We start from the raw sequence: 21,022 nt of genomic DNA on the forward strand, positions 1-21,022 counted from the left end.
AGTCCATTAGCTCGTTTGTTTTATGTTTCTCTGACTCCTGTGTCCCAATTACTGCTCAAACTCTTGTGTCAATTATTAAAGATTTTTTGGAAACAAACAAATAATGACCAAAAAGACATTTTGTTAAGCAGAATCTTTACTGAAGCAACAAATAAACATGATTCTGATGTAACATGATGTTCTGTAGCAGCAGCATACAGGTGGCTAAGGTTCACCAGTATGCCTCAATAAATACTCATGTCAAAACTCAGAAATATCCTTTTTCCAAAACCACAAAAAACAAATATTATATCCACACTCCCTCACTCAAAGACTTATAATGCACTTTGCTCCAGATAATGTATCATCATCATGGCTCTACATACATGTGTGTCCTGAAATGAGAGCATGAAGAATATTTAGAATCAATAACCATGAAACACTCACCAAGCAAAGTCTCAACAAATTTTAAAGCAAAAAAACAAAACAATCAAACCATTGTACTTTTAGCAGTTGCTCTTAAATTAGAATATCTCTATATTATCATCTGGATGCATGAACATGATGGCACATAATTATATTGTTTAAAGGCAACTTGTGTGCAAGAGTTTGGCTTCATCAGAACAGACAACATGTCTGCTCAGCAAACTCAAGAGAAAAATACTTCCCGTTATTTGCCAATACTGAATATCATATAGTACCAAGTGATGTCCTGCAGAGGCCTACTGGTGTATCTGAATATGTGAGTGAATAAGTACTGAAATGCATTCAGTATACAGATGTAACCGGTTACATTTGAACCCTTTGGACAGTTTCATTTGTCATCTAAACAGCTGTATGACAACAAGAAATTAACTGGACAGGCTTGTGGATATCTGCCAAACCTGCCAATTTTACACTTGGCAGAGACGATACATTTTTTGTCAATAGTAGGGGGAGGGGGTGATTTAAAATATGTGAGGAAAAACAATTATTTTTCTAAGATTCCAAAAACAATTCCTCATGTTCCAATAATGTCTGAACAAAAATCTACAAAAAAACGGAAGATTCTAGAACTTAAGGATTTAGTCCCTCACACTGGACCCGTAAAAATATCATAAAGCCAAAAAAGCCATAAAATGATCTTTGTTTAACGGTGCTGCTTTGTGGTGGAAAATTAGACAAAGGATTCCACAGGATTTCACATTTTAAGCTTCAACTTATTTGAGTTTTTTCTTGTTTTCAGGCAAAATTTTGGCTGGCTGTTTTTATTTGCAGGTATTGAATTTCCAGTTAATTTTAAAGTAAGAAATTGCTGTTATCATTATTTAGTGTTATTTGAAAGAAAATACTGTGCAACAGGAGGACATCTTAGCTTGGTACTGCTGTTGATTGTTTATAAGTCAGTGTGGCTCTCATTTATTGTGGTTTTTCTATGGATATCATGAAAGGAATGCAATCGCAAGAGCAGCAGGTTCAGTCACAGCCTACATTAATAGCAGTGTGTAATAAACAAACTTGAAAAAGAAATGAAGTCAGATATGATAGACCGACAAGTCGAAGGCAGCATTAGATGTTATCAGCTGTCTCATCAATGTTAAATGGTTACACAGATGTAAAACACAGTATATCAGCTGTTTTCTGGTTTGTGTTTTCACTGCATGCTCACTGCTAATACGGTCTGCTCATGCGTCATGTTTAGTGATCATTTATACACGAGAGCAGACTAACCGTGCTAACACCAATGTGAGACGGCAGTTCTTAGAGGAAGTGAACTGAATTAGTGTCGAGAACATTTAACGACTCCCCAAAAAATGGTTCAGTACATTTGCATTGTCATATTTGTCTGAAACAGGGTCCTAAATGCTTCTAGAGTTTGAAACTAGCAAGTACCCTTTTTGTTGAGACAAATACAGCGACATGCCCCACGCTGTCTACATACCAAAGACTTTCCAGAAATGTCTAAGTTGCTTTGTACTGGAAACAGGTTGATATACTCCAACTACCCTGGCAGATCACTTCTCTCTGTTTTGACTTGATAAGATGATGAAATTTGTAGATTTCTCGCAATGTTGTTGGGAGTCTTTGGTGTTAAGAGATGCGAGATTGAGTATTAGGATGTAAGTGCTTGTAACATGAAGCGCAAATTTCAGGTTTGTCTCTTTGTTCTTGTTTGCTTCAGTAAACCGTTCTGAATGCTTTTACCAGGGACAAAAAACAGCAGCATTTGTCTGTGGGTGAAGCTTACGCGTTGACAGTACCAATGCTATAGGCAGCCTGTCACCAGCAACACATATACCCGTTTCCCCTGTACACTTTCCACGTCATGGCTGAGCACTCGGCCCATCACTGACTGGTCAGCAGCTGGGAATCTCCTGTTTCCTTGTGGTGTCACAATTCCCAACTGTAGCCATTTTACAGCCATTTACTGTCCCAACGAGTAATCATTTAGTTTGATAGAGCTAGGGTCCAAAATGGCTGGTACCAGTTGGGGAGAACAATCCAAGGGAGTCCACTCCTAGAATCCCTCATCGTAATCTCCTTCACTGCCATACTCTGGAAGAAAACAACAAGAACAAACACTGTCAAACCAATGACGATGAAATAAAGTTCTCGATTCACAAAAACAGAACTAAGAAGGGTTGACACAATCAGACTTAATGCTGCCCTCACTGACAAAATATGCAAAAGCTTGAAAATAGACTTTGTTGTTTTCTCTTGGAAGAAAATCTGACTTCTAGGAAGTCGCTTTTTGCAAAGCCTTTCATTAGTAATTGCTCCTCCTTCAAATAATGAGACGATTACGCCTGTCAGAAACTAACCATCCTGGCCCAGCAGATCCATGGCGCTGACACAAGTCTCCTCTTCCTCCTCCTCTTCCTCTTCGGCAGCTCCCTCATCATAAACGACCGGACCGCTCTCTACCACCACTGAGACGCCGGCAGCCTCGACAGGCACCGGCAGTGGATCAGAACTGGCAACCTGGGCAAAGAGTAAACAATCTGTATGATTTTTCAAATTTTCTCTTCATTTCCCTCAGGAAATCTAAGCCATATTCAATCCCATATGTCCCTCTTCTTCTAAAACAATAAAGAAAAGTGTGTGTGTGTGTGTGTGTGTGTGTTGCGGGCTGTATTTGGGGGAGGGGGGTAGAGGGTACAGCAGATATGTTTCACCGCCTGCAGCTCCCCACATAACTAAACACATCAGAACGTGACCTCTACCGTTATTATTTTGCATTAATTTGCAATAATAGAATCGCAGAAGTCAGCAAGGTCAGAGGTCATCCTGAGCCGAGGGCCAAAAGCGTCCTTCACAGCTCAGACCATGGCTGAGAAATTAGAGATGTGGGGGTAAAGCTTAAATCAGCAGTGGAAACGGTAATAGAGCACTTTGCTGTATCACAAGTGATGCTAAGAAAAGCTTTAGAATGTATATCTACGTCAAAATTGATGAAAGGTGGGACGAGAGGAGGAATAAGCAGCAAGAATCGGAGCTTAGTTACGAGGAAAACAGAATTACAGCGAGGAGGGATGGAGAAGGAGAATAGATGAATGAGGTGGGGGTGAGATAAAAAGGTAGAGAAAAATGGAGAAGATAAAGAGGAAACATGGGGTGAAGGAAAGGCTGAAGCGGAGGGAGGAAGGATGGAGGGGATGAAAGTAAATTGGAGATGGGGGGGGGGGGGGGGGGAAGCACCGCAGCTGCAGTGTGAGTCTGAGGGGAACAGAAATATCTCAGTGTCACAGTGTGGAACCTCCACCTGCTTCATAATTAATGCAGCACAACAGGATGGGAAAACCTGAACTGCAGCACGCATCATTTTACTCCTCTCATCCCTTTCGTAACCTTTTACTTTCACTTTTCATGTCATTTCCTCCTTCTTTTCCTCTCATTTAATCCCTTTTCTCTCCTCTTTCCTTTGTCCTTCCAGTGATTCCCTGATGGCAGTAAATGGCTCCTCACAGGAGCTGGATGCCTCATTAAATGAGAGGATAAAAAGAACAGCATAAACACGGAGCTCCAGACTAATTAGGAGGTGAGAGCTGTTAAATGGGTCATGATGAGGAGGAGGAGGATGAGGAGTGGATGGGTAGCGGGAAAAAACAGCAGTGAAGATGCAACTGCTCGGGTTCTTACAGCTTCAAACAAAACCGTTCATCGCTGTGGATGAGGAAAGCAAGGTCCGGTTCATCGCCTGGACCAAGAAACTGCCCACGACTGTTACACTCTCTGCAGGATCATCAGGGTCATTGGTGATTGCTGATTCAGCAGGGTAAAATGGTTCGAAGATGAACACGATGTACGAAATACAGCAGAAAAATGAATTCACATTATAACATTAGTATTTATCAGATTTTTAAGACGATGATCCTAAATGTCTGGATTTATACTGGTCAAAGAGTTTAAATGAGAGTATTGAGCATCCTTGGTGGAGGTATGAACTCTCCTAGTGGTATAAATCAGTGACGTATTGAAGCTCAGGCGTCAGTAGGGGGGTTTTGTTGTCTGCTGCTGCTGCTTCTGTGAGAAACAAACTTCAAATAGACTCGCTCATCCGCTGTCAGCAGAACTGCTTCTATCAGCAGACTGTAGCTGCCGTTCAAAGCCCCTCTGCTGTGACCCCCATCACCCCTCTGAGATTCCTGAGCCCTCAGAAAAGCCCCCGTCCCGAAACAACAGCGCTGGCCAGTCTGACTCAGTGTGGCTCAGTGTGCAGCCATGCACAGCTGGGACACTTTCCATTGGCAGAAATCAACTTGTTTCTCCTGCTCTGGATTTGTAAAGCCAATGTTTCCCTTCCGAAGTTCGTTTGAAAAAATGGACAAACTAATTGTGGGGCTTCTTTTTTTGGTGGAGATAAACAAGTAAGTGCTTGGCAAGAAACAGCCAATGCACACTTCTCATTCCAGACACAGGAATGAAATGGAAACATTACATAACTCGAGCTGTAACAGAGGCTCAGCCAGTGACCCTGCACTGCAAAACAGAAATGCAAAAAGCTCTCAGTAACTTATCCTGATGCATGTGATGCAGAGTGCAGGAAGCAATGTTGTTTTCTTATCTACATTATCACTGGTTTAAGTCCGTTAAGTAGTCCATTATCAGACCGCATACCTCCATCCCTTACAGCTCATAACTTGGTAAAACAATCTGCGTTATGAAAGCAACACACTGATGGGAATTTCTAGTTTGAAGGCCAACTACTTATGTAAAAGACATTAATGTGTCAACAGCATACTGTATCTTCATCCAGGAGCTTTATATGTGGCTCAAAATCTCATCAACTATTACCAGACCTGTGTCATATTGTCTAAATTTCACCAAAATCCAGGGCTAGGGCTTGCCATTCTTGAGTTCCATTGTTTATGTGAAGTCTTTTAGTGATTTTATTGTGGCTACAGTCTTGTCTAAGTTGTAAACAGGGGATTTTTAACAGTGTGCTTTTGGTTCCACTACCCAGAGAGAGGTAAGGGGGTTGCCTAGTAACAAGCCTTGTTGACCCGGCCCCTTGTGACCATGTTTTCTTCCTGGATGGCAGGACCGGAGCTCCATTCAGAGCTGCCAGCCACACATGACAGAGAGCGAGAGAAAGACTGAGGGCGAGGGGGGAAACAGTGGGAAAGGGACGGAAAGGAATGTGAAGAGAGAGAGAGAAAAGACGTGAGGGGAAAAGAGAGGTGAGCAGCAGAGTGAAACATAAGGGGAAAGAAGGACGGACGGAAGGAAGGAAGGAAGGAAGGAAGGAAGGAAGGAAGGAAGAGGTGGAAAGAAAGAAGGAAGAAATCTGGACCAGGGAAGGAGGCATAATGGGAGATGATTACAAAAGAGATAAAAGGGGACAGCAGCAGAAATGGGATGAGTGCAGGGATGGAGAGTGATGAGGGTGAAAGAATGGAGAGAGAGAGAGAGAGAGAGAGAGGAAGAATAAAGGTAATCGGTCCGACTGTGGGAGAAACGGAGATCAAGATGAAAAGTAGAGAAAGGGAGAATTAAAAGCTTTATTTGAAAAAAAGAGGCGGCAGTGGCTGAAGCAGGAAACAAAATTTTTACGATCCTGCAATGCTACATGTAATTACTTTTAGATACAACCTAGAATCAAATAAAGACACAAACTGGCCTCTTTGAAAGAATACACGGGCAGAGGAAAGTAACTGTTGGCATATGGAGTCTGACTGGGCTCAGAGCAGCAGGCGGTCACTGTGCGGCCTTAAAGAAAAGCCTCCACAACAGACATTTGAGACTCTTTTTTCTCTTTAGAGCTTTTTTGTTTCTTTCTGTTTTTAGTACAAGTAGACGCCCTGCAGACAGAGCGGAGGAGTGAGGGAGTAATCAGAGAGGCCGAACAAAGATGAAGAGGAGAGCTTCACCTCTCACCGCGCCGTCTCAGAGGTGATTCATTTCCCTTTGACGTGCGGGAGACCTGACCAATCAGCAGTCGGCCTTCATGTCTGTCTGTTAACAGTTACAGCTTCATTATGAGCAGCCACAGGGATTCTACCAGCTGTGTGTATTTAGAACTTTACAGTGAGTGTGTTCGAGCTAAGCTTAGGAGATTGATGCAGGTCAGGATTCAGGTGCAGAATAAAACAATACAACAAAACATTTGATACTCTTTCTAATGGTAAATGAGATAGATAGTAAAGCTTTGGTGTAGATATCAGCCTCCCTGAGTGCTTTCTGAAAGACTAATGAAGCATTCTTCCTGATGAATAGCTACTAGACAGAGGAAAACCAAGTGTGTGTGTACGCGTGTCAAAGAGGGAAGCAGATGAGGGGAGAGGGAGGATTTAGGAAAGTTGTAAATGAATGACTAAAAGCGAGAGAGAAGCAAGTGTTTGTCTTTAAAGAGCAAAGAATGAGCAATGGCCATGATGAGCATGTTCAAAGATGAAACAAGGAGCAAGTGAGTGACGGAGATGAGGGCCGGATGCGATGAAGACGCAGAGACTTACCTGCTCCAGCGCCATCTTCTTGCTGGGCTGTCCATTGATGAATGGCTGCAGCCTGAAAAACATGACAGGAACAAACGATTCACATTTGACTGTTCTGTTTCTTGGCATCATGACCTTCACTGAGGTCATGCAACTCAAATGCTGCTCAGCTTCATTTCTGATTTACAGCTTCTTCTTTCCTTCATTTTCTGCTTTGGAACTTGGGCTTGGGCGACTGGAATAATGTCTTACCAAACTGCTTTCTAATCATTATCAATCAACCTTTATGTCTCAAATCAACACTAAAAGCCCGTTGTTGTGAATGTAATGAAGTGAACTGATTCCCCGAGAACAATGTCGTGGATCGCTAAGCTCATCGGTTTTTATTTTAAGCAATGTTTGGTACTGCTGAATGAAGAACTGTGTCAAACAAGAATCACACAGGTTACGTTTACGTAAAGACTCTGGGATTATCTATGATCATTTATATTATTAAAAATAAATGTATATTCAAATACTCCATTATTCTATGATTATCAAAAGGTTGTGTTAATCTAATGTACTAAGATGAACTATTTTCCATTTAACAAACCTGATCCCTATTGGACTCTATTGAGGAGTTTAACAATAGAGCCAACAAGGTCTGAATATTAAACTTCAATAGAAACACAAATACATTTAAATGTTAAATACAAACAAACACATCATGAGTTCATAAGTGATTTGTGTCAAAGTATGTCTTACTAAGGATTGAATCCAAACTATGACACGATGTTTCTGTCCGTATCTTTCCCTCACCAGTCGCACAGATGATCACTCATGAGTGTAGGCGCACCAGTTGCCCCATCATGCCACTGGCTAGAATAAGCCTCCTTCCCAGAAGCGTCCCACCCCCTTCCTGCCCGCCCTGCCTGGGTGCTGAGCTCTCCCTGCAGGCTTACTGTAAGTGCGGCACTCTCGCTGATAAGAGAGTCAGTGAGCTTTTAATTAATCTACTTTAACTGGGGAAAAGAGGGGGGGTGGGGGCAGGGTGGCATCTTCAACCCCCACAGCCCCCCTCCTCTCTTCTCGCTCATTAGAAAATCCCAGCCAGGCTGACGAATCACTCCCTGCTGTGAGAACCATTCAAAGCTGGTACATGTGCGAGACAGCGCTGTCCCCAGAGACACGGACACGGAGGGTGGGAAGGGGGGTGGGAGGGGGGGGGGGGGGGGTGCGGAAGGATGGAGGGCACAGAGAGGATGCAAAAGAGGCAGAGAGGAGGAAATGGAATGGATATTAATACACTAAAAACTGCACATGGTAACTACATGCAGTAGTTTGAACAGTAAAAGAAACTTTTACCAAAAAATTGCATGTGTACATTTTACACCTTAAGCAATAACTGTAACATCTGACATCACTTTCACCTTTAAACAAGGTCACATGGATACAGGTGTCTTGCTTTACACAGAGCCATCAGGAGCACAGCCTGCACTGCCAGTGTTTCCATAGCACAACAACAGTACAGTAAAGTAATATAAAAACATCAATATTATGTAACCTTCACCTTTGTTTGGCAATAATTCCTGTTTGATGTTTCACTTATTTGCCAATCAAAGTGTGCAGTGCAAATTGAGGCGGTTTAATCTGTGAAGCATTTGAAACCTTTGTTCTGAAATAACACATGGCTGAAAATCCAATTTTCTGCCAGTTTTCTGGTTGGAGGTCCTCAGGCCTCATGGACTGTACCAATAGCATAGGGGTGTGTCTCAGGTGCCCACTTAGCCCAGGCTGCTGTTTACATGACAGACGGTGAGCACTGTGCTGAGCTCAGCGCTCCATTGTTGTGTACTGCAAGCAGATTGGGGACTTTGAGCACAGAGGCAGAGTGGAGACTCCAAATCTCAGGGTGCCTGGTTCAACCAAATTATCAGTTGAATGTTTTATCAAAACAACAAACTTAATAAATATTAGTAATATGGAAATGCATTATATTTCAATTATCTTTATATCTTTATCTGTATATCTTACAATATCTTGCCAGAAATGTTGTATTTTGTTACAATAATAGAAAAGATATGGTTTCTCTTCATGCTAACAGAGAGAACAACCATTTGCTACATCCGTATAGCTGGCAAGAAGGATGTTTGCAGGATAAAGGCTGTGTAATATTACAAAATGAATCTCTTCAGCTTAATGTGCTGCAGGAGCCAAGCAGCTTTCCAATTAATATCACAGTAATATCCAGTTAATAAAAAACAGTTCAACCAAATCAAACTTTGACCTGCATCTTACCTGCAGGCTAACTTTCAAGTGTGCAACCAATGAGAGACTAGCTGTGTGTGACATAGCCCGGACGTAACACAACAGTTGGTGAAAAGCTCACAATACCTTCAAGCAATTTACAGTGTCGTACAACACTAAACAAACTAAAGTTGTTTCATATGCTATAAAGTCTGCCGGAGCTCGTCTGCCTCTAATCCATCGCTGCTGGATGTTGCCTGCCGACCTACTGGACTGAAAATTGAACTGATTAAGTGATCCACTGACCCATTTTCATTTTGTTTTGATTCCCCTTTATCTTCTTATTGTCGTTTTGTTGTGTCCAATCCCCTTTATGTTCGGAAATCTAATCATACTCTGCTGCTGTTTTGCTTGTTGATTGAGGTGAGATGTTTTAATGAGAAGCTTCTCTTTTTTTTATTCTTACTCACACAAAGTGATAATGATATGTTTTTTAATCAGCATCTTTTCAATCATGGCTTCTATGTTTCAGTAGAAATATACCAAACAAAGCGAAGGATAAAAAATGGTTTCATCCTTTTTTGCAATAATCCAATCAATAAGATTATGAGGAGGAGGAACAAGATGGAGCGCAGGGATCATTTGCAAACCGGGAGTTGAATGAAATTGTGATGATGATAATAATTGGAGCTTCAAACTCATTTTTCCAGCTGGGGATTGGATCCTCTGGGCACGCTACCCCCACCCCACACACACACCTCCACACAATTAAAACAGGCATAATCACAAAAACCCACATGTGCAACAGTGGAGCCTACTCATACTTTTCCTTACATGCAAGGACACGCGAACACACACACACACACACACACACACACACACACACACACACACACACAAACACACACACACAGCCAATCTTAACAAGCCAGTTGTCTATTGCTCGTCCCCAAAGTCTTATTTCCTCTGAGACCGCATCAACATGACTGCAGCGGTTCAGTCTATAGACCAATCAGAGGCTGAGGTAAGTGGCGCTCTGTGCCGGTGCAGCTGGTTTTGTGTTCGCTGGGGTTCTCTACACTTTGCCTAAAAAATAAGACGATTTCAACCCTGATTTATACAGTTATATAGACGATTTATACCTATAATATAAAATAATTACAGAGGGTGACCTCATGGCTGCCTCCTACCCTGAACCCAAATAACCCAGCCGGAGAGTTTGAGGGGGGCTGTGTGATCTCTCCAGATGGACGGGGTTTCTGGGTCAGTTAGCACTTGGTCACACAGTGTGATGATAGGTTTTTCTTTAGAAGATATTTTAGGGACCGTGAAGGGTCTTGTGAACAGAGATTAGCCATTCATTGTGATCAGTGGATCTTAATGGCTGTAGGCTAAGCACACACACACACTTCAGAGAGCTGGCGTGAGGTGGGAGACACAATGTCTAGCAATGTGATCAGCGAGTCAGGAAGAAAGAAATTATGCTTTTCAGTGTCAGAAAGTGTGTATTCTTGGAGCAGAAATAAACATGGATAATCACTGATCAATGGTGGTGTGACACAGGGTCGAGAGGGGAGGATCATAGTGTTATACATCACTAAACACACACACTGAGAGGATCGTACACAACTGACATACACAAAGACTCAGATCAGACTCAATCTTAACCAGTGACCATCGATCTTTCTATCGGTCTATCCATCTGTGTCACACACACACACACACACACACACACACACACACACACACACACACACACACACACACACACACACACACTAGCGTCACTTGATACTGGATATTTTCAATCGTACTTAAATTATAAACACTTCCTCTTGGCTCAAATGGGTCTGATACAGCAACTTTGGCGGTGCAGCTGGTGCCCTCTAACCTGGCCGTGCAGCTTTTGCCAACAGCTACACAAAAGCAACTATTACAGTAAATTAGCAGATGTGGAAAGTAATCAATTATATTACTGCACTTGAAAGCAGGTATTTTTAAGGTGCTTGTAATTAAGCGGTTGCTTCTTGAGATACTTCCAATCCTGACTTGCACAAATTTATTTTCAAAATTAAGAGACCAGACCTGAAAGGGGCCATAAGATATTAAGACCCAATATGAAATGCAGTCCACCAAACAGATGGGCGGAAATTTGGACCCAGCTCAACTTGGGACCCAGTCTGGTCTCTGTTCCTGTGAATAACTCCAATTTGATGAATGAATAACTCATTCCACAGAACTAATGAACACTTCCATTGGCTTCTGTGCCCAAGTTTAATGACTTCTTAATGAAGTTAGCACTTTTGTTGTTCTGGAGTGTTTGAAATGTTAATAACCACTTATTAATCGAACCTTCCTGGACATTTGACACTGTCCAAACTGTAAGTGGACCTCTAAGACCCGGATTTGAGTGGCCAAAATGTAACAATGGTATGTTTACATTGGCTTGTTCCTTTCATTATCAACAGGTAGCAGTGATCCATCACTTCCACCAATCAAAATGGTTTGAAGTTGTGGCATAGCAACAGCAGTAACTCGGACCAGCACTTCCAACAAGCATCTGCTAAATGCTCTAGTTAAAAAGGAGGTGCACCTACAACCTTCCAGGTACCATGGAAACGTAAAGCACACGGATGAAACGGCAACATCACTATAGAGAAGCAGTTCACTCCACTCAATCCTGTGCTGGTAGTGTTGTTGGGGAAGAGACCAGCTTTGTTATCTACTGGTAATATTCTATGTCCAACAGTTGCATTTATGTTATTCTTCCATGGTTCCCTTCCCTTTGTTATCTTTGATCCATTGAATCCCTTTTCTTCTGAATACCACAAACGTTTCCTTTGAAACTCTTTTGTTAAACCCGTGGGTGTGTTAATGATTCCTAGGCAGAGAGGCAGATGGTCAGCTTCTTTTCAGTGTCCTTTAGGTCACCTGCTCTTATCCGAGCTCAGTCAGAGCACAGTGGTTACATTAAAAAAGTAGCTTAAGTTTGGTGATGTGCATAAAAAAATACTTTGTGTGTGTTTTTGCACTGATTGGACTTTTTAAATTGTGTTAAATGAAGTTAATGACTCCCTATCTGAGTTTATCTACTAGATTTGTTATGTGGTTATACAGTATATGCTGCAGTTGCACTTGTTATGTTTAATAATGTTTTTATAGAGTTTTACTTTGAGCTTTTATTGCATCTTTAAAGAGTAAACCAAACTCTGTTTATGAGGAGATAAAACCTACATTAATTGAGTGAATCAATAATAAAAGTTTATATGAGCCTTCGAAGTTGAGTTCAAAGTGACTACAGACATTAACTGGACTTGTTGCACATTTTTGAGGTACTGTACTTCAAAAGAGTATTTTCATATTGGACTCTTTCTAGTTTTCTTCGATTTCTACATTTGAGAGAGAAACGTTACATGACTAGCTCAAAAATATCACCAGTCATCCTCTTTTCCCTTCTCTCTCTTATATCGTGCTCATTCAGTCTCTCTTTCAGTTTCTACGCCTTTTCTTTTCGCCTTCTTTCTTTCTTTTTCCAATGTTCTTACTTTCTTACTTTAGATGCTTACGTTCCTCGTTTTTTTGAGTAAAATTTGGAATGAAGGACTTTCCGTTGGGATGGAGAGGATAATTATAGATAACTGTTACTTCTAAGATCTACATAAGCTGCAAAGGGCACTGATGTTTACGTTTCAGAGATACAAGGTTTCTACGCGCCAGCGGGGATTCATCTAAACTCAGTCGGAGCATCTTGGAATCACTTCTGGGGGTTAGAGGTCAAACGGTTGACAGCAGCAATGCCAATGGCCTGCGGCGACAGACATTTTGGCAGCCTTTTGTCCCCATGGCGACCATTTACAGCAGCAGGGAGTGGCTCCTGACACCCAGTCGTGCCTCACCATGCGATGCTGTGTCCGTGTATAAATCACTCCTGGAGCGAAACAATGGAGCCATATGTAGCACTCTCATAAAGTGGCTACCCGCACCTCAACAACGCCCCCCACCCCCCACCATGCAGCAGGCTGCCTACACAGCGAGTGAGGCGATTCACAGCAGCAACATTTCTGCCAAAACAGAGACTGAATATTTTCAAGATTCTGTCCTATCTTAATTTTGTCTGAATATTTTTAATAGGTGGAGCATGTGTGATGGAGGTGACACACACAAAATGTATTTTTATATGTACTTTCCAATTAAATTGCGAAACTTTTGTGACTTTTCCATAACTACCTGTCACATTCTGATGTGCAGCTCTCTTCTATAGGCAACCTTTGAGTATGACTTGCAGTAAAAAAACGACAAACAGTTGGAAATCTTCATTGTTTTATCTTCTCAGGATATAACTTGAGTTGTCAAGATTACCAAAAATTATTGACTGTACAGCCCAAACTAAATATTGCAGTCAACAGAGGTTTTAGTGCCAAGAGGCTATAGCGGAACAAGCTTAACATGCTACAGAGTGGCTAAATCTGTGTGTAGAGCCAATGGAAAATGCCACAAATGTATCCATTAAAAATATACTGTTGCTTCCTCATAAAACAGTCAGCATACACTGTGGCTGAATTTTATTTGGAAATATTCTTCTGCTGCTCTGCCTCGAAGTCAACACTGAGAACTTGCATATACCTTGTAAATCTTGTAACACTAATCTCATTCCGGCAGTCATCATCGAATAAAATATATATTATTTTTCAATAGTTTTCATGTCAGCAGAGCAAAATTGCAAACTCAATTAATTATATTTCATGATTGCTCCAAACCAACTGTGACATAAACAGATTCTCACTCAACCTATTCAAGACTAAATAATTCCATTTGCGGCCAACAGGGATGACATGATCAAAAAAGCCAGAAGATCATGCAGAGCCTATTTTTTTCAAACCAAATATAATGGAATCATGTGTTTCAAATGTCTGTTGGTTAAACTACCATAACCAATTCCAATCCAATTTATTAGAATGGAACTTTGAAGTGGCGAGTGAATAGGCAATTTTAGAGTGTAGAAGTATCAAAATACCTGTGGTGCGCAGCAATCCGGCAGCATGTATCCAACAGTCACCAAAGTCACTGACCTGGAGGCTTGTGTGACCACGGGAAGACTCAAAAAGCAACCATGCCAATGTCACCATCTTGAAACGACCTGGACAGCAACTTCGATGTCAACAATTTTTGTGTTTATTTTAACCAATGCCATTTTCTAAAGTGAAAACTAAAGGAGGAGATGGATTTGAAAATTGGTTGTTGGCTCATAATAGGATACTTTCATTGTGACACTAAAACCTTTTGCTATTGAGTTTTTAAATGCATCTCCACTGAACCTCAAGTAGAAGAATACAATTTCACCACAGGCAGTAGGAAACATGAGGTGTGTCATAAATAACAGTTTTAAGTGCTTCAGGTGACACTTTTCCTTTTAACCTCTGTAAAAGGCCAAAGCTTTCTCGGTTTGTTTGCTCGCTCATCCTTCTTAACGCCTATGACTCCATCTATGACTCCATTTCTCATTCTGTCTGCTGTCCCCCTCTTACAAACTATAAAAAGCTCCTCGCGTCTCTCCGTCACCTCCTTTAGGAGAATTTCAGCACTCTAGGCACCTGTGTCAAATCCATAACTCTCTGATGTAACTTTATTTATTTAAAATAATGTTTGGCTTGCCGATTTACTTTGAAGCTTATGTTCAAACAGACAACTATAAGAAGTAGTTGTCATACAGGTGAGGTAAAAAACAAATCTGACAAATCATCTCAAATACACAATTTCTAGGTTATGGATTATGCAATGCTATGCACGTGGTTGATCACTTCTACACATGAACCTTGCAGCATTTGTATGCATACTCGTTTGGGGGATTAAACAGCAAAATATCGAAGCCTAAAAATACAAGAAACATTTCCAACCCTACAGTCCTCTTCAGGCACTTTATTGGTAGAAGACATTTTTCAAAACTGCATTTTCAGTACACACACTGTGACTTAGCTATGTTTACATAGAACAATGACAGAAATAGGATAATTTCCCAGTGGTAATGATGTGTATAATCTGAACAGACGTGTCTAAAACTTGATGTCATGTGGCAGAGCTCTGTAGATGACCCTTTGGCTGTTGGTCTCCAGAGCACCTTTGTGACTGGATAAAGAGCTCTTTCTTAAAAGGGTCTTGGTGTGTGTTTTTGGTACACACCGTAGTGCGATTTCTGTGTTCAGACCTGCACAAATGAAGCGTACTATTCTATTCCTGCTGAAAGCTTCCACTTTTTCTCCTGTTAAACCTTTAAACTGTCAGTCTTCCCTTTCTCCTCCTTCACATGTTACAGGAGTCACAAGGGGAAATGCATCACTGATCTCTCTCCCTCCTTCCTCTCCTCTATCATCACTTCCATTGCTCTCTTTCTGTCAGACTATCAACTCTTTTAGTTGCTCTGAAGACCCTTCGCCTCCACACACTTCCTCTCCTCTCCTGAGAGTTCATGCCAAGGAAAGTACACGTATCCACACATCTCTTTCACCCTCTCTCATCTTTCAATTGCTAACTGCCATTTGCTCTGATGCTTAACGACTGTCAGCCTCCTTCCAGACTCCATCCACCTCTACACAGAGTCAAACTGGGACACAAAAAAAGAGCCATGGAACGACAGATGGAAAGGAAAGAATCGAAAGGAACAAAGTCAGAGTCAGACATAAGGTAGAAATAAAGAAACACAGGAGAGCAAGAAAATAAGGAGTACATGAAGAAAAGCAAATAGGGAAAGAAGAACCAATGGAAGAAAGGAAGAATGTGAATGAAAGAAGTTAAGAAAAAAAGAACAGAGGCGAAAAGTAAATGCTACTTAATGTCAATGCTACTACCCCACACCCCCACACCCCTCTGCTGGGCTTTGCGGCTCGTTCGTAATCAGCTTACCGCCAATGAGACTAAGCCAGAGCCGAAAAGGCGATTGACAGCGGCCGTTTAACCAGCGGCTGACAACTGGCAATAGCTGGGGGATGGTGTCAATACAACGCAGCTCAGAGGGAAATGAAAAAGAAATTAAACCTGCACACAACATCATCAGGGGTTTTTGAAGGAACAGAGACTGACTGACTGACTGAGAGGGACAAACAGGGAACTTCACTGTGTTTAATTGTCCAGCATGGTAATCTCTGGCATATCTACATGCTTCAGACTAGATGATCCCTTCTTGTGATTCTGGGGGTGCAATTCCGACAGCTATTTGGGGAGACAGCTAAACTATTAGATCCAGCATAGGGCCCACAGTAGAATAAAGTATTTCTGGATAAGAGTGTAAGTTAAATATCTAAATGTAAACGTATATCTAACGTGCTTGATTTAACTTGTGACGATGAGGAGGTTGACAGGAGGTTGACAGGCATCTTAGGCTTTTCATGGCTCCAAGCCTTTCATACCAGATGAACTAAAGGACTTTTGTTTGTTTTCAGTTTGCAAAAACCGATCCAGTTTTGGTGTTTAAACTAGAGTTTCTGAACTATTTTTTAGCTCTTAACAAAGGCCCGACCGATTTATCAGCCAGCCTATCTTATGGGCCTGGGTCTTATGGGATTCCTCATTCCTTATCAGTATTAGCAGAAGAGATGCTGATCTGTGGCCGATCTGGTTCCAGCATATTGAATGACACAACTCATCAACCCAACTTGATTCATCACACATACTGTGGTAGTGTGTGATGTGTATATGGTAACATCTTGTGTACTGCATGTTGAGGAGACCAGTGGGTGATGTGTAGTGATGGAGACACAAGTGTATATTGAAGTTAACAAAAGTGTCATTCAGACATTAACAAAGCCTCTACCATCATTAGTGAATGCCCAGAAGTGAGACGAATATCTTGACTCTACTGCTGGAGATTGCAATTTTCTTTTCTAGAACATCTCACATCCTTTGTCCTTCAAGCATCAATATCAGCCTCAAAAACTCTAAGTATTAGTAAAGCTGTAATTTGATGTCTGTGAAATCCATTCAAAGGCCATTCACACAGTTGTGAAAACAGAATTCTGTCTGTAATTCCTTTAACATTACATTCTGGGAAAATCGGATTTTTAATCTATCATCAGTGATATGAGCCGCATGATTAGGCGCAGCAAATCCCTACATGTGTGCATGTGTGTGTGTACGCGGGTTAGGTCAGCCCCCTTGGCCTTGTCCTTTCTATATGCAAACCTCAACCTGTGTGTTTGTGTGTGTGCATGTGTGTGCGTGTGTGTGTGCGTGTGTGTGTGTTTAGGGGTGGGGTTGTGGTGGGAGATCAGGGGCTTACAGGGAGGGGCTGCAAACCACAGACAAATTATACACCCTCCCCTAACACAGCCGGTAATATAACAAGGAAAAACATCCTTTTCGATCGAGTGTGCCGGGTTGGAAAATATGATACAAACTGCACAATCTCCCCCTGCTACCCCGCCCCCTCCTCCCCCTCCTTCACTGTGGGTGGATTTTTAACTGCTAGGGATCTGAGTTTAGCCGTTTACAGAATCATGGGCCTGGTTTGCGCCCATTACCGAAAAGCACAGGTGACTTTCGGACTTTTTCATGACACCTGTTCTGACAAGGCTGAAACCAGAAGGGGAAGTATTTATTTTCCTTATTCTCTTCTTTCTTTCCACTGAAACGGTGGTAGCGGTAATATCTGGCCGGAAAAACTGCTGAGATTTCCACTCTTTCACATTGTCGGCTAAATCTGTGGGTCCGATCTACATTTCTGGAAAACCAACAGAGACCAAAACCATTCCTTCCCTCTCAGAAAAAAATGCAGACAGGAATGTTCTCTTTTCTTTTCTTTCTTTCTTCCAAAAAAGCTCTGAAAACAGACAAGTCCTTTAAAAAGAAAGGGGGGGGGCTTTGAATGGGAGAATAACAGATGAAGAAGTAGAGAGGTGCAAAGAGCAAGAGAAGAGAAAAAACACTAGAGGGCAATTATCTGGGCTATTTCTGGAAGAGAGCTTTTCCATCCTCCACAAGGGATGGAGGGAACAGGGAGGGTCTGTTTGGCAGCTGGAAAGAAGAGGTGGATGGTGGAGAGATGGAGGAGGGGGGCAGAAAAGAGATGGGGGGGAGGCAAGATCCTAGAGGCGGTCTGGTCTGGTGGTACATAAAATACAGTGGGGCCCATGGCTCTTTGCTTATCCCTAGAGGGCTGAGTTAGCCAAGTACAGAGCATGAGAGGAAGAAAAGAGGTGGGCGGGACGAGGAGAGAGAGCGAGGGAGGAGGGAGAAAAAAAAGAAAGACTGAAATGAGAGTGTAAAGAGTGTAAAGACAAAGGACAAACCTAAACATGTAAAAAACGCAGCAAATATTTGAAAGATTTGTGGTGAACAGTTCAATTTTCCAAAACAGGGCCATGGTAACAAGCACAATGATGATGGTGACATGACACGTATAATAATAATTTATCTATAACTGAAAAAGTGTTATGGCTATTCCTTATAAATATTTCAAACTCATTTGCTCACAAAATTGAACGCGTGCTTTGAATTTTCAAACTTGGATCCTCACAATGCCATTAAAATCTATTCAATGACTTTGCACAGTGCCCTTTACAAACAAAAGTCATCACTGCTACCGCTACTTTGTAGTTGTTTTCACATGCTGAAGTGTTCCCTTGACCGGTACATTTTTTAAAGCTTGTGTAAAAATCTGTGGTTTCCCCCTTTATTGGGTGGTTGGTTTGGTCTTTGTAGGTTGCTCCCAAGAGGTTGCTAAGTTGTTTGGGTGGTTACTCAATTGTTATGCGATTGTTGTAAATTCTGAAAAAGAATAAAGGATTCCCGAGGACAGATGTGCAACTTTTGTCTTTTTAAGCAATAAAACAGCTACCTGACTTGGTTAATGCAGAAAATGAGTTTTACGTAAGTCAGCACTGGCTACCCAAATTGACTCCTCTCACTTTACCATTCTATTCTCTTCCCACAGTAGGAGAGAAGTGAGAGCCAATCAGTTGTCAAGCAAGACTGCTTCGAATAGATGCTAGTAAATCTCTCCTTCAACTTGGTATTAACCATTGACTAAATCCTAGGATCAAACGCAGTGACCAATACAAACCAGGGAAGACAAAAGCTCTACTCCCTGAAGAGGCCATCCCACTCAATAGAATAAGTCCTCCTGTCAGTCAAGGACCAATAGATTTCAACTCAAGCATGCTAAAATAAATCTGGGCAAAGGTTAAAATAATATACAAATCAATGGTGAACCAAATGACAATATTTGCTGCCTGTTGTCTTATTTTTACTAAACTTAGTATCATCGTGCTGTCACCAATGTCACTGTTCATTTTAGAAATCAAGTGATCAAGCCTATGTGAGTGATGCATGGCAAATTTTCAACCATGTCTTTCCCCTTTGAAGCCTGGATTGAAATGCAAACGCTGCAGTGGAGACATCAAGAGAAAGGATGAAAGTCAGGAAAGAGAGGGATGACAACAGAGAGAAAGACAAAGAGCTCGTTAGTAAGTTGCAAAACTCAAAGCCAAAGCAAACCTGCGGGTGTTGTGTGATTACAACAGGCCTGTCACTCCAAGACAGAGATACGGAGGATTGGGAAGTACACAAGAGAATTGAGGACAGGTGGAGGAGAAGATGAGGACAGAAAAACACTGTGTGATAAAGTTGACAGACAAACTTTTATGAGCAAGAAAATAAGTAAGTTGCGAATTGAAGCAAATAGGAGAAAGAACAGAAGCGCAATAGTGACACAAAAAGTAGATTAAAGCTAGACGTGCATGCAAGTTTGAAAGGGGTCCAAGCCGCCTAACGTGAATCATAAACCACGAAGAAAAATTTAAAGTGGCAGGTGGGCGTTGCAAAACTATTAACCTGGCATTGCTAGGTGGTTGTTAAAGGGAGACTACAGCAATTGAGACTACGAGCAATCTAGGGAATCGATCCCGGGCTCCCCCAAGAGAGACTGTCAAAGGAATTGTTGAGCAATACACTGAACCCCTAAGAGCTTCTGATGTGCAGGTAGGCTCTTTGCATGGTATGCTCCTGCCATCAGTGAATGTAGGGTCACTGTGAAGCGCTTTGGAAAATACATAATATGGTTGATTTACCATTTACAGTCCGTGATGTCAGGATCCATGACTTTGTATAGTATCCGCCAAAGAAACAAGAACCCTTCTACAGTTGTTTTGACATGATCAATGGTGCTCTTCTCAACCAATAAAGTCAACCTCAAAAGTGATTGAGTCCCCCCTGGATTAGGTGGTTAGTTGGGCCTTTGTAGAAGTGAAGCAGCAGTGTTAAAGTTGGTTTAGGCTCGGGCTGTGCAGGCTTTACAGCAGTATCTTGAAAGTTAATGATCTCTTCACATATAATTAAGGCATGGCATGACTTGTGAATTTAAAAAAAACTGAACAGATCACTGCTAAATGTAATGATGTTAACAACTGCACATATAACTGAGTCTGTACAAAAACTCATGAAAATAAAGATTTAGAGGGAGAAAGTTGGGAAATGATGAGAGTAACAGCAATAGAAGAGAGAAATACTATCGGCTGGCCGCAGTGCCTACAGCATGCTCAAGTCCAAGCAAAAGCCTGAATATATGAGAGTAAAATGCCTTCAGCAAAGCAGGCAGAGGCCTGGAGGAGGAACTGGGAGAGGGAGGGTGCACTGCACAATGCTTCAGTGTAGCCCCTCAGCGAGGCCTCGAAACAAGGCACAATGGCTGTACTGTCAGCAGGCCTTCTCCTGCACTTTCATAGGTCTCCCTGACACCATGCCTCTCTCCTTTTTCAATAACCAACACAACAACCTTTTCAGGGGCCGGAGCAACGGTCTGCTCCTCGACCACAGGGCTGAAAGAGACCATTCTGTACTCAACGGTCACTGTTTAGGATGCTCTTTTCATTCTTCAGATTTTTTTTCATTCTGATGCCACAACTGACACAGTATAA

At 41.8% G+C, this 21,022-nt stretch overlaps 1 protein-coding gene across 1 annotated transcript in view; it reads right to left on the minus strand.

Annotated features, from left to right (window-relative positions):
• Positions 1-274: 274 nt before the first annotated feature.
• brf1a (BRF1 general transcription factor IIIB subunit a) overlaps positions 275-21,022 on the minus strand; it is a 72,602-nt gene continuing 51,854 nt past the window's right edge. Inside the window, exons 17-19 of the mRNA XM_076146672.1 lie at positions 6,915-6,966; positions 2,781-2,940; positions 275-2,514 (exon numbers count right to left, since the gene is read on the minus strand). Coding sequence (XP_076002787.1) covers positions 2,477-2,514; positions 2,781-2,940; positions 6,915-6,966 — 250 coding nt within the window. The 3' untranslated portion in view covers positions 275-2,476. The remainder of the gene's footprint in view (positions 2,515-2,780; positions 2,941-6,914; positions 6,967-21,022) is intronic.

Source organism: Genypterus blacodes, unplaced genomic scaffold (genome assembly GCF_046128005.1).
Source record: "Genypterus blacodes isolate CSIRO-AG114 ecotype Tasmania unplaced genomic scaffold, CSIRO-AGI_Gbla_v1 ptg000033l_1, whole genome shotgun sequence".
Classification (NCBI taxonomy): Eukaryota; Metazoa; Chordata; class Actinopteri; order Ophidiiformes; family Ophidiidae; genus Genypterus; species Genypterus blacodes.